The following is a 14430-nucleotide window of genomic DNA, read 5'->3' on the forward strand; positions in this document are numbered from 1 at the left end:
TGTGAGCTACTTCTTTGATTATCAGGAATCGTGAATCAGATCAGCTTTGATGCTGTGAAATGTATCATCCACTCAACACTCCTGAATGTGACTGCAAATGCTTCACCTATGCTTTGGGATCCACTATTGTTGAGGGAATAGAGATTTTCTTTGAGCCTCCTCCCAGTCTACTGTTTATTCTTTTGTCACCATTCACAGTTGTAGAGCTTTGATTTCTTCCATTAGTTATTGGATCGCTTAGTCTTGTCCGTTGCAAAACTGCTGTTACTGCATTACAATTTCATTAGGTTGGCACCGTGTGGTCATCTCCCTAATCACTGATTACAGTAAAAGCTGCTGCTGATGGTCTGTGTTGCCTTATGACCTCCCAGTTGTGTATTGAGTATGTCCCATTTTGGCATGATGGTGATGTCACACGTCTAGTGGAGGGTATTGCCTGTGTGAAGCAATGGATTGGTCTCCACTATTGAGTGCACTGGTCATTCCTACCAGTGCTGTCAAGGAATGGTGCACCGAGGAATAAATGGTTTCTGCAGATGCTGGAAATCCAGAGCAACACACACACAATGCTGGGGGAGCTCAGCAGGTTAGGTACCATTTACAGAGGGGGATAAACAGTCGACTCTCAGGCTAGGGAAGGGTCGCGGCCTGAGAAATCAGTTGCTTTATTCCCCTCCAGACATGCTGCCTGACTTGCTGAGTTTTTGCTGAATGATGCATCTAGAACAGGTTTATTAGTAAAAATGAGGGCAACTCAATTGCTCTCTTACATTGACTTGTTCACCATCTATACAATCCCAATGTAGTAGAATTATCATTTTGCACTTGTCTGGCTCAATCAGAGGTGCTGGCATCGAACTTGGTGATGGGCAGTGAAACTTCCTTCCCAGTATAGGGTACAGGGTTTCAATCCAAACTGTTGACTATCTCTTCGCTTGCACAGATGCTGCCTGACCTGAGTTTTTGCAGCAGCTTTTTTTTTTATTCTACAGAATTCTACGTACACGTGCTTATTCCAACCTGGAGTACTAATACATCAGTAAAGGAAAACTGGTAATGAGGAAGGGGTTCTGTGTTTGTGTTTGAGCTGACAAACTGAGTTAATGAGATTATGGTTTCTGAGGTCGATATTTAACACCCACGGGACCATCACATATGCGTGTCACTGTTCTGTTACCTCAAGTGGATTTGTGCCACTTGTAGGGCAAGATATATTCAGGGACTATCGTGGAGAAATGTGATGTGTTGGCTATATGTGATGTTTCTTTGTTGCTGGACTATTCTGCAGGGCACTTCCCTCATTAAAAGAAAATTCCTCAAGGTGTTCATGAAGAAAACTGAGTTTCAGCTGGGGAGTAAATTTGCTGTGTCTAAATCCAGTACTTTTAACTCCTCTGAGTAGCCTTACCAACTTTACTGTTGCTGTGTTTAGAAACTGCTGAATGACTTGCTAGGCTACTTCTGGGAGCAATTAAGAGCCAAGGACATTGCTATGAGTCTGGAATTACACTTCGATCAGCTAATAATGAATGGCAGATTTTCTTCACTGAAGGACATTAGTGCACCAGATGGATTCTTGTGTCTATTCAGTATCAGAGTTACTTAGTTTTGAGTCAATTGATTTGTAGGCTTATGGAAACCTCATGGTCTGGTCCCATCTTTACAAATTGAGGGCAATAATTTGTAGTGTACTTCTAGATTTAAAGGATTTATGTGGAAAGCTTTCCTATTTGCACTTCTCAAATCAACTGTACAAAGGTAAAGTTGAAACTGTTTTCACACATAGTGCATCCTACAATGTGGTTATCTTTTCAATAATGAGCAACTCATTTTCAGTATTACTGACCTTTGGCTTCTTCTTTGACTCCCAGCGTCAGTGTCTGGCCCTGCTCAGCCGCTTTACCCTCTCAGACCGATTTTCTGAGTTCAAAAAACAGCAAGAAGGCACTCAAGTTGGTGGGGTTAACAAGAGGGATGAAATGGAACTTGCAATGCAACAGGTATGGACCCAGTTAGTGTCCTGTCTTTTGTCTGTGATGCATAGAAGAGGCAATTACCCTGATTTGTAAATAAGTGATACTAGTTTTTGTTACTTTTAAAAATGGACAGGTTAATATACTGATTGAATCAATCAACTAAAATGAAGAGAAATGTTAGTTAATTGATGTGATACATAATTAACTCCAAACAAATGAGGTGGGTTTTATAACATAGGAGATTTAACCGTGCCCAGTGTAAGTGTTCTTTCTGTGAACACAACCTGTAGGTTGGCAGAGAATTCAAATTCTACCAGGGATCATGACTAGCTAAACGGCAGAAAGAAATCTAGTTTTCTGATACCTTGGTTTGGAAAGTAAGTTTGATATAAGCAATAGTTCTGTTTTTCTTGCAGATTTGTGCAAACGTGGTTCAGTATTGTCAAACGCTTCTGATACAAAGCAGTCCTGGATCCCAGCATACTATTTGCCTCTTTACTCCTAGCCTTGCTGAAGGGACATCTCGAGAAGGTACCCGGCAAGGTAAGCAACTTCTTGCCTCCTTATAAGCACATACTCCAGTGTGTTCATCTCCCACTGATCCCTGATCTGTAAATAAACCTTCCCAGAGTTACAACAAAGCACATAGTTTAGCTGTAACTTTGCCTGACTCAGTTTGACTATAGCTTCTGTGAGACTGGGCCTAACTATAACCAGTGCATTCATCATTCTGTGTTTGGAAATCTTACTGTGACCATGTGTGACTGTGAACTCTGTATGGCTGGGTGTAACTAACTAACTACCTTATAACCGGGTGGGACTTTGATTCCCACATGGTCACTTTGATAGTGTACATTGTATAACTGGCAGAGTTTCCTAACCTTCCCCTTAATTTCTTTTCAGTCTGTAAAACTATAAGCCAGAATTAGGCTATTTGGCCCTTTGAGTCTGCTCTGCCATCCCATCATGGCTGATTTTATTATCCCTCCCCACCCCATTCTCCTGTCCCAATCTTTGGCGTGTTCAAGAGATTTAGTCTTTTTCTGATTATATATGAATTAGATTTTATTAATGGGCATTTGAGACTGAAAGATTTATTTACCATTTAATGTGTACCTACTGTAAGTTTTCAGCAAGCTTTCCTGAAAAGATTGACTCCGTTGTTGCCTGTAAGTATTATCCACACATAGACAGTTAGTGTTAAGCAGGTATAATAGTTTCCTGTGTCAGAATCCTGGTGGATCCACATTGTCTCTTGCAGGAAACATTTTGTAACAGTACGGTGACTGAAATAAAGCTTTGCAGCTCCCAGTGAAAGATGTGCCATAGAGAGAATAAAAGACTTGCATGAGAATTGAGCCTGTGGGAAGATAAAGACAAAATAGAGACATACAAGAAATATTAGTACAACTAGGATAATGTGATGCAGCTTCAAGTTGCAGTCATTATTTTTGGCAGAGGCAATATCTCATAAATACACCTTTTGTTTGCCACCTCAGTGATAGCTGATGAATTTTAATTTATTGAAGGAAGTCTTTGACCAGCCTAAAGATGCTGGCATTTCCCTTCTTGAGTTATAGTGACAAATGTTATTTCTCCCCTATTTACAGATGCTCAACTAGCAATGGTTCCTTACTGGAGACTGCCCAGTCTTGGAGTCGTGCTGTTCTTATTGAAGCAGAGTGCAAATGATTTCTTCAGCAGCTATGAGAGCCACCGGCAGAGTGTGACTAAGTATCAGAATTTGCAACATCTTCCCCCAGATGAAATAAAGGAGGTAGCTGTTTTCTATAGTTTGTGATTTGAAAACTTGAACAGATGCCCTTCCCTCAGGAATTAACAGTGGTGCAAGATAATTTTAGTTATAGTACTGTGCACAAGTCTTAGGCACATATATGTAGCTAGGGTGCCTAAGACTTTTGCACAGTACAGTAGTAATTTTATGTATTGCACTGTACTACTGCAAAAAAAACCACAAATTTCATGATATATGTGAGAGATGATAAACTTGATTCGGAGATGGTGCAGTTTCTAGCACCAAGCATAGGTAGTAATCCAAAGGAGGAAATGTGGGACTTCTTCCTCAAGCATTACAATCACAACTATTAATGGCGTTTCTCTGTAATGTGGATGATGGTCACAAGACTGTATATTGAAGCTTGGTGGTAATGGGTGGCATTGTGAACAGGATAAATTGCTAATGCTTGGTAATTTGTCAGATAGGTTAGTGCTCAAGAAATGGGAGAAATCAGTTGAGAGGAAAGCTGGTGATCAGAGCTGATCGTATCAACTGCCTCAGTGAGCCTTTCTGGATCACCAGATTTTCTCTTCCAAAGAGAGTCAATGAGTTTTGCATCATTCTTATACAGAGAATAATATTGGTATTCCCCGTGTCTCCACTGAAGGACAATATTTGTGTCTTTGTGAAGTTCTAGTTATGTTCTAATAACTGTAAACAGCAACAAATGATGCGAACACACAAAATGCTGGAGGAACTCAGCAGATCAGGCAACATCTGTGGAAATGAATAAACAGTCAGCATTTCAGGCCAAGACCCTTCAGGACTGGGGAGAAAGGGGGCAGACACTCTGGCCTCTTCTCATCTACCTATCACCTCCCCCGGGTCTCTCTTAACCACCACCCCTTTGCTTTCTCTTTTGGTCCACTCTCCTTTCCCAGCAGATTCCTTTCTCTCCAGCCCTTTACTTTTCTTACCCACCTGGCTTCACCTATCACTTTCTAGCTATGTTCCATCTCCTCCACCAACCTTTTCATTGTGGTGTCTTCCCTCTTCCTTTCCAATCCTGAAGAAGGGTCTTGGCTTGAAACGTTGACTGTTTATTCATTTCTACAAATTCTGCTTAACCTGCTGAGTTCCTCCAGCATTTTTAATGTACTTTGGATTTCCAGTATCTGTAGAATTTTTCTCCTGCTTAACAGATGATATTACTGTTCAGCTGACCAACTTGCCATCATGTGTCCACAGCTATGTCAAGCGTTAGTACCAGCTGGCGTGGACAAGATTTCGGCTGCTCAGCGACAGGTTCTGGCCAGGCGGCGCCTTGTGCACCAGATTAACCATAGAGCGGAGCTGCTGTCCCTCTATTGCTGTATCCTTTATTACTGGTGCCCTCGCACTTCACTGGCTTCTAATGAAATCCACCTGATTTCCATTATTGGTCCCAGCTGCTGCTTAATTATCATCTGCTTTAATGAAAGGACTTGGCGGTGGCGGCGATAAATAATGTGCCGGTTTGGCAGTGTGGCTGTAAATAATGCCTCCAGCTGGGAGGGGGTAGAGTGTGGATAATATCTTTGGTCTGAAGGAGTGAAGAGGAAGTGGGTGGGGGAAGGGTAAATAAAGTCTCTGATTTGGTGAGGGAGGGGGAGAGTTGAAATTGAACGCCAGTTTCCAGTTTTCTTCTGTGACTCATTTTAACTTTTCAGACATTGTGGAAAACTGCCTCTTCATCTTGTGGCGCCATTTGGAGTATTATTTCCTGTACTGTGTCCCCTCAGATTCTCAAGATTTTCTGAATGTCTTGGGTGGGGCATACCGAGGCAGGGAACATCAAGGTGAGAAGCAGGTTTGCAGATAAACTTTGCAAGTCGCATTAGGTCAGTCATTTTAATCTCAAGTGTTGAAGTCCATGTGTACGCCACATGTCATTGTTATCACAGTCTAACTTGTGCATTGCTTCTATTATTTCCATGGATGCTACAGTAGTGAAGTGGTTAGCATGACGGGTCATTGGTGTTCGAGTTCAGTTCCAGCGCTGCCTGTAAGGAGTGAGTTTGTTCTCCCCATGACTGTGTAGGTTTCCTCTGGATTCTCTAGTTTCTTGCCACAGGCTAAAAGTGTACCAGTTTGTTGGTTAATTGTAAATTGTCCTGTGATTAGGCTTAGGTTAAATAGATGGTTTATTTGGGAGTCTTTAGGCTACAACGAACTGTTCCAAGCTGTATCTCTAAATAATAAAACTGTATTACCTAGTGCAATAGGTCACAAACTGAATTGGGGGAGCTTGTATCAAGGTTGTGATATTCTAGCTGCAGTGCTGAAAACTTGCACTTCAGAATCAGCCACACTGCTAACTAAGTCGTCCCAGTACCATTATAACACTAGCATGTACTTCATGCTGTGAAAAGTTGTCCAGGTAATATCCTGTTTACAAAGGGCAGATTCAGTCTGGCTAACTACCACTCAGTCTGTCTGCTCTTAATCCCCTACAATGTATTGCAGGTTAAGTCAATAGTAAGGAAGGCAAATGCAATGTTAGACACGAGAGATTCTGGAATGTTAGCCTTCATTTCGAGAGGACTAGATTATACTGTAAAAGCAAGGATATAATGCTGAGCTTTTATAAGGCATTAGTCAGACCACGTTTCAAATATTGTGAGCAGTTTTGGGCCCCATAATCTGAAATAATATATTGGATTTGGAGAGGGTCCTGAGAAGGTTCACAAGAATAATCCTGGGAATGGAAGGGTTAAAATTTTGAGTGTTTGATGGCTCTGGGCCTCATTCGAATATTGAAAGGTGTAGGTGTAGTGGACCTAGAGAGGATGTTTCCAACAGTGGGGGAATCTAGGACCGGAGAGCACAGCTTCAGATAGAGGTATGTCCCTTTTAGACAGAGATGAGAGGGAATTTCTTTATCCAGAGGGTGGTGAATCTGTGGAATGCATTGCCACAGACAGCTGTGGAAGCCAAGTCATTGGGTTTATTTAAAGCAGAGGTTCTTAATAGGCTGAATATCCTGTCCATCACCTGAGAAACTTTCCACTAACAAGGAGGCACAAATCAGCAGTGTGATGGAACAATGTCCACTTGCTTGGATGAGTGTTGCTGTCAAACTGCAAAAATCAGCATTACCCAGGACAAAATAGCTTTCTTGATTACAGCTTTCTAAACCACCTTTGGTGTGGGAGTGGTGTTGTCATAGAATAATAGAAAAGTACAGCACAGAAACAGGCCCTTCGGCCCATCTACTTTGTGCCGAACCATTTAAACTGCCTACTCTTATTGACCTGCACCATAGCTCTCCATACCCCTGCCATTCATGTACCTATCTAAACTTCTTTCAAACATTGAAATTGAGCTTGCATGCACCACATGTACTGGCAGTTTGTTCCACACTCTCACAACCCTCTGAGTGGATAAGTTTCCCCTATGTTCCCCTTAAACTTTCCACCTTTCACCCTTAACCCATGACCTCTATTTGTAGTCCCACCCAACCTCAGTGGAAAAATCTCACTTGCATTTACCTTATCTATAATCCCTCATAATTTTGTGTACTTCTATCAAATCTCCCTTCAGTCTTCTATATTTCAAGGAATAAAGGCCTGACCTATTCAGTCTTTCCTTATAACTCGGGTCCTCCAGTCCTGGTAATGTCCTTGTAAATTGTCTGTGGACTCTTTCAACTTTATTTGTATCTTTCCTGTAGGTGGTGACCAAAGCTGCACACACTACTCCAAATTAGGCCCATCCCATCTCCTGTACTCAGTATTTTGATTTATGAAAGCTTATATGCCAGAAACTTTCTTTACGACTATCTAATTATGGACCTGTATTCTCACATCACTTTGTTCAACTGCACTCCTCAGTGCCCTACAGTAGACTATGTAAGACCTATCCTGGTTGGACCTAACAAAGTGCAAAACCTCACACTTGTCTGCATTAAATTCCATCTGCTATTCTTCAGCCCATTTTTCCAGCTGGACCAGACCCTGCTGTAAGCTCCAATGATCTTCCTCCCCGTCCATTACACCATCAATCTTGATGTTGTCTGCACATTTGCTGATCCAGTTACCATATTATCATCCAGGTCATTGATACAGATGATAAACAACACCTTGTGCATGATCTCCAGTCAGAGAGGCAATCATCTGCTATTACTAGTCTCTGGCTTCTCCCACGAAGCCAATGTCTAATCCAGTTTACTACCTCATCTTGAATGCCAAGCAACTGAACCTTCTTAGCAAATCTTCCATGTGTGATCTTCTCAAATGCCTTGCTCAAGTCCACATAGACGACATCCACTGCCTTGCCTTCATCAACTTTCCTGGTAATTTCCTCAAAGAACTCTTTAAGATTGGTTAGATGTGACCTACCACTCCTAAAGCCATACTGACTATCCCTAATGAGTTCATGTCAATCCAGATGCTCATTTACTTGGCCTCTTAGAATATCTTCCAATAATTTACCCATGGCCTTTAATTTCCTGGTTATTTTTTTATAGCCTTTCATAAACAGCAGAACATCCTCCAGTATGTCACCTGCCAATAAGGATTAGTTAAATTTCTCTGCTAAGGCTACTGCAAATCCTGCTCTTGCCTTCCACAGGGTCCAAGGAACACCTTGTCAGGCTCTGAGGATTTATTCACTCTAATTTGCCTCAAGACTCCAAACACCACCTCCTCTGTGTTCTGTATGGGGTCAATGACCTGTCATTGAGCCTGGTCAAATTAACCCAAGTACAAATCATTGGCCATGCCTTGAAGATTTCATGTAGATCTCCTCAATGATTTGATGCAGTGTAATTTGAAAATCAGACTCATGAGACACAAAGTGAGGATTTGGTATCTCGAATAGCTAATTTCTGAGATTAACCCAAGTGCCGACTTTGTGTTTTTTTAAATGTTTTGTAAAACTTAGATTTCCGGAAGTTTGGTTCAGATCCTGATTCCAAGCGTTTCATCCTGAGTCAAGTTAACCAACATGATCTGGAACAGGTGAGTTTCAACCCTGGTTACATTCATGCAAGCAGGTGATGGTGATCTTGGGTCATACTTAAGAATTCTATGTTACTATATGTAGAATAGAATCTGGCAGTGATACTTGCATTAGAAAATTGATGCACATTTTCAAAAATAATATTGAATGCACACTGTTAATAAGCACAAAGATTGGAGAGTCTGAGCAAGCTAGAGCTTTCCTCTTTGGAACGAAGGAGGATGGGAGACTACTTGAGATGGATGCATAAGATGATAAAAGGCATAGATGAGGTGAACAGCCAGCACCTTTACCCCAGGTTTACAATGGCTAATTCCAGAGGATATCCTTTTAACACGAATGGAGGAAAGTTTTAGGGGGTATGTCAGAGATTCGCTTTTTACACAGAGTAGTGGGTGTGTGGAGGCAGATATATTAGGGACATTCAAGAGATTCTTGGGCACATGGATGAAAGAAAAATGGAGGGTTATGGACACTAGATGGGGGGAAGGGTTCGATTGATCTTGGAGTTCGTTAAAAGGGCAATACAACACAATGGCCAAAGGGCCTGTACTGTGCTGTACTGCTGTATGTTCTATGTGCTATCACTCTGTAGGGAAAATCCATAGACATGAGTTAATTGTGAGATAATTTAATGTATAAAGCAGAAAGCGGATAAGGAAAAGGAGACTGATATTGGCCAATTCATTCAATGGACAATAGGTGCAGAAGTAGACCATTCGGCCCCTCGAGTCTGCACCGCCATTCTGAGATCATGGCTGATCTTTCACTATCAATACCCAGTCCCTGCCTTGTCCCCATATCCCTTGATTCCCCTATCCATCAGATATCTATCCAGCTCCTTCTTGAAAGCATCCAGAGAATTGGCCTCCACCTTCAGATTGGCCTTCAGATCAGCATCCTTGGTTTTCCAACAGGCACTATAATGGGACCCTAGGCATTCTACCACTAGAAATAAGTATGGGTTAATTGGAGGTTGCTAATATGTTACATTGTTGCAACCAGCACAGCTTGCTGCTCAGCTGAATGGATGACCCAAGCTTATCTTGCAGATGCAGAGCTTAGGCCTGAGGCCAGTGCAGCAGGACGATGGTGCTGGGCTTGTTTAATTTCTGTGCTTAACAGAGCAAACTGTCTTGTTTCTCCAGCTTCAGACTGATGCCGCAGCGAGCTTTGGGGAATCTCTACAAAAGAAATTGCTTGAAATTGAGAATGTTTACTGCCGAGTGCGATCGAGGCACTTGTTTATTCAAGCACTTGTTCGACGAATTCGTGGCCTTGTGAGAATAAAGAGGACGGGATAAGTCTTCTCAATTACACTACTGTACACATCCTCCTGTTCTTTTCTTTTAACCCACTTTTTCAGTTTATTTTCTGTAAGTCTCACAGAACCAGTATAATTTTTGTTCAGAATTGAACTGTAATTACAAATAAAATGCTATTTTCCAGATAAAGTTCAGTATTTAGAATTCGTGATTGAGTTTTTTCAGAGTCTAGCTGGGGCTGGTAACCACATTACTGCAGACTGGTGTAACATATGTTCAGATTGCATATGGCCACAAGATTGTTTTTTTTTTCTTTTTTAAAAAAAGGTTTTTTTATTTTGATGCTGTAATTTATTAACTGAATGTAGCTTCCTCAGTTCCCATGGTGAGGTTTGAACTTGTCTCTAGTCTAGCTGATTAATTCAGAGTTTGAAGTTGCCTGTCCTCAATGAACATAAACAGGTGCTATCATCCCCATTTTAGAATTAATCGACTGGTGTCTAAATTCTCTGTTCTCCACTCTAGAGGAGTTCGTTTACTCCTAACTTGGCTTTGTTCCTTCTAGTCATTTCTAAGGTAAGATCTGGTATTCCATTCTAGAGTGCTGAGCAAACACTTGTGTGTGGCAATGAGGGTGTGTTTCACTGTTGGGGTGGCATCTTTCAAGTGAAGCATTAAACTGAGTCTTCCATGCCCTCAGAGATGGACAAGTCCAAGAGTTCTGTTGTCATTGGACCGCTGCTGAGTAACGATTACATCTTACTACTGCTGCTGGCAAAATAAGATTGTTGACACAAGATCCTTCATTTCAAAGGAATGCTGAGTTGTTTTTATTGGTAATAAGTGTGTTCATAAATCTTGGAGATGTTACAGAGGCGATAGGTAGAGAGAATTTTTGATCTAACCATTCCCTCCTGCATAGAGGTCTCTTTAGTACCACCCTGTACAATGAAGGTTTGAATTCTTTACGTGCGTTGTTAGACTTTTATGTAATGAAATAAGGAAGCATTTATGCACAGAATTCTCCCTCCTACATCATCACAGCCAAACAACATCATTTTTGCTACTTTGATGAAAATAATATATGCTAATTTATTCCAAATGTGTTATTCCAAAGCAAAGCTCCCAAAATGATTATTTCTTTCATCCTCACATCTACAAAAATGGTGCTTTGAAACTTCCTTGCCACAAATCAGGCATTGACTAATATCTTGTGGATGATTCCACAGGAAAATATCCTCATTCACAAGTTTGGTAAGCAGAGCGCCTGAAACTCTAAGGCTAGATCTAAGGATCACAGTCTGAGAAGAGGGTTCAGCTATTTCTGATCAGAGATCCTCACTGAGTTGTAATCCTTTGACATCTTCTTTAGTCATATTCATTGGATACTTATGGAAGTAGGGTATGTGATTTGTTGGAGAATAGTCATCTCCTGTGAGTTAGTGGAATAATCTGCTGTTACTCCTATTACCCTTGTTTTGTGCTTATAGGCAATGTGGCACTCCCAGAGGTATTCACTGTCAGCTTTGTTTCTGGAGTGGGGGTGAATCTATTCTCACCAGTTATCATTATGCCATGGCTTACACCACGAAAGTAAGCAGCCCTACCTGGCATTATTCACTGATACAGTCAGACATTTCCGAGCATACTGATTTCTCAGAGGATTGTTGAGAACAGACTAGACTGGATTGGATCTATCCATTTTTTTGGATGTCGATCACACAGTAAAATTACACACTGAGATCATGCACAAAACACGTTTTTATTTTTTTAAAAAAGGTTTATTTATAGATAATATGAATCTGTTCACATAGGTTGGTACAGCCAAACAAGCACTACAGTCACAGTGCTGAGGAATTACAAGCAAGAACAGTCATGTAAATCCACACGAGCCATCTTAAGGTGCAAGACACCACTCAGTATGATTCACTAGTCTCATGCAAAAAATCACCACCACCAGGTTCACATGAAAAGCATCATGTGATAAAATTATCTATTGATTGGTCCCAATCTCATGACTAGAGATCAGAAATAAAAAGTAGCTGCCTTATGTGTTTTTGTATTGGGAAGGCAGTTGACGTAGGAATTCTCTCCAAAGTGACTTAAGGACTTCCTGTTGGTTAAGCCGATGGCCAACAACCACAGTTTGGCTTTCATCTGTGTAATTATTGTATCAATTTATTTTTTAAAAATGGAAGATTTTGAAGAATCCACAAGGGCAGGAGGAAAAGTTAGATTCTGACCGGAACCTATAATGGAAGCACAGTGTAACAAGGGACAGATGTGTTTTTTTTTTTGGCTGATAAAATTGATTGAGGGTGAAAGATAAGACAGGATAAGAGCATTCTGGCTTTGGGACTTCTCGCTAACCAACCTGGATTACATTTAACTTGCTCCCAAGTACTCCTGTCATCAGTACAGTGCAGCTTATTCTGATGAAGGCACTCACAGCTATGAAAACTCATTCATGACAATGCCACTGTTGTCCCTTACCAATGTACAGAGTGGCCTTTCAACAGATTCAAACTTAGAAGCTACACCTTAAAGGCAGATATGGGTAATTTTTGAAGAATAAATCAATTAAATACACAAATATATTACAAGCTCTTCATTTACTTCCCAGTGCAAACATTGCTTGATACGTCCAAATTCCCCAAAAAGTCAGCAAATGAATCAGTTCAGTTCACAGAACCTGACCTACAAAAAAAAACTTAGTAAATATGGTGAAATAGTCTCCACCTGATACCATTACACAAACATGCAAATCATTTAAAGTTGAAAACACACTTGATGCTTCTCTTAAGGGCAATTTCATGGGAGCTTATGTAGTAAATGAGAGATCTCCTTGACAGACTCGACTTGATTTGAACCTTGTTGACTAATATTTGACTAATCCTGAGTGCAATTCAGTGTACATACACAACGTAAGGTCCAAGCAATTTATGTAAGGGCAAGTCTTGGCTATATTTTTAGAATTTGTTGTCTCTGTGCTACATCTCTTGCACAGGTGTTTAAATCCTCTGTTCACACTCTGGGAAACAAGTTCAGGTGAATTTTTGCAGTCTGTTTCAACGCAGTATCCCTTCTGTAAGTGTTTCAGCACCATTTATAAATTTCATTCACTTTGGCTAAATTTTGTTTGAAACATTCAGGGCTTTACACTTCTTTGCCTTGCAGATTTCATGCTTGGTTGTGATCATTCAAGTGTTATCCTGTTGAAGTTTTTGTGTGTGTAAACCGCCACTGAGTGAGAAGCAAGGATGGGGCTGAACTGGCGGAGAGGATTGATAACCTCTGACCCAAGGCCGAAAGACCACTGAACTCTCTGCCACCACCCAAGTCTTATCACGTATGAAGTTGTGTACTTTTTAACTTGTATCATACATCCACCTTATTATTTGTTAGTGGCAATATTACTCTGTGTTGTGTGTGTGAGTTGTATGTACTGTGTTGTTCATCTTGGTCCAGAGGAATGTTGTTTCTTTTGGCAGTATACTTGTGTACAGTTGAATGACAATAAATTGAACTTGAAGGTGAGTGGTCCATGAAGAATATGACATTGAAGATCACTAATAGTTGCAAGAGAAAAAAAAACTTCTTTTCCAACCCAGGTGTCCTTCTAGTTGGCAAAAATATGAAAAGTTATCAAAGCTTTAATCAAACATCTTAACAGAGGATCCATTTTATAATTCAAGTTCACCCTATTCTGTCTTCACCCTGAAGAAAATGCATCAATTGCCACACAAAGGTCTCCCTTCAGCTGCTGTAATCCAATGTACACCAGCTTGGTTCTTCAGACCTAGGTGGACCTTTATGCTTTTTGCCAAATTCCTCCCGAGTTAGCAAAATGTTGGACTCCAACCTATTCCTCCGATACCCAGCCATCCACATGTCATCTGAACCATTACTGGGCCATAAGCCAACTTGGATGTGTGCCATTATAAGTGTGAACATTCCACTTTATAAACCCAAATTCATCAAAAACCGAGCTGCCTATCTACCAATCTTCCCTGAAATTGATTCAATCATCAGCTCTGTGCCTGCAATAAACACTGGCTTCAGTTCCAGCAATTTTATAGACTTGTTTTACAGACCTCTCTGTGCTGTTGTTCTCTCTATCAGTGTAGCTATGTACAAGCCCATCACCTCTTGGGTTCACAGTATATTTCCAGGCTTGGTCTTGTGTGTGCCTCCAATTTTCTTTGGAGTCAAACCCTATTGTCTTTCCTCTTCCAAATTGTTTTGGGCCCTCTAGTTTGTAAGGCTACAGTATAGATAAAAAATAGATAACGTTTTTCTCTTGATTTTTGGCTACCTGGAAGGATATTTATGAGCTTTGGCAATATTACAAAGCCTTAGCCACTCACCACCAGAATGGTTGGAAGATGTTGTGAATTGTCTTTTGACCAGCGAAGCCACATGCCAGAGTGGCTGCCAGGATTATTTTTAC

General features: G+C 40.9%; 1 protein-coding gene across 3 annotated transcripts in view; it reads left to right on the forward strand.

The window, feature by feature from the left end:
- Nucleotides 1-10188, forward strand: part of nup205 (nucleoporin 205) — a 128903-nt gene extending 118715 nt beyond the window's left edge. For all 3 annotated transcript variants that reach the window (XM_059977747.1, XM_059977748.1, XM_059977749.1), the window contains 7 exons: nucleotides 1872-2000; nucleotides 2393-2519; nucleotides 3587-3753; nucleotides 4963-5086; nucleotides 5424-5552; nucleotides 8638-8714; nucleotides 9864-10188. In XM_059977747.1, coding sequence (XP_059833730.1) covers nucleotides 1872-2000; nucleotides 2393-2519; nucleotides 3587-3753; nucleotides 4963-5086; nucleotides 5424-5552; nucleotides 8638-8714; nucleotides 9864-10019 — 909 coding nt within the window. In that variant the 3' untranslated portion in view covers nucleotides 10020-10188. The remainder of the gene's footprint in view (nucleotides 1-1871; nucleotides 2001-2392; nucleotides 2520-3586; nucleotides 3754-4962; nucleotides 5087-5423; nucleotides 5553-8637; nucleotides 8715-9863) is intronic.
- The last annotated feature ends 4242 nt before the right edge of the window (nucleotides 10189-14430 follow it).

The sequence above is a fragment of the Hypanus sabinus genome, chromosome 8, assembly GCF_030144855.1.
Source record: "Hypanus sabinus isolate sHypSab1 chromosome 8, sHypSab1.hap1, whole genome shotgun sequence".
In the NCBI taxonomy this organism is placed as follows: domain Eukaryota; kingdom Metazoa; phylum Chordata; class Chondrichthyes; order Myliobatiformes; family Dasyatidae; genus Hypanus; species Hypanus sabinus.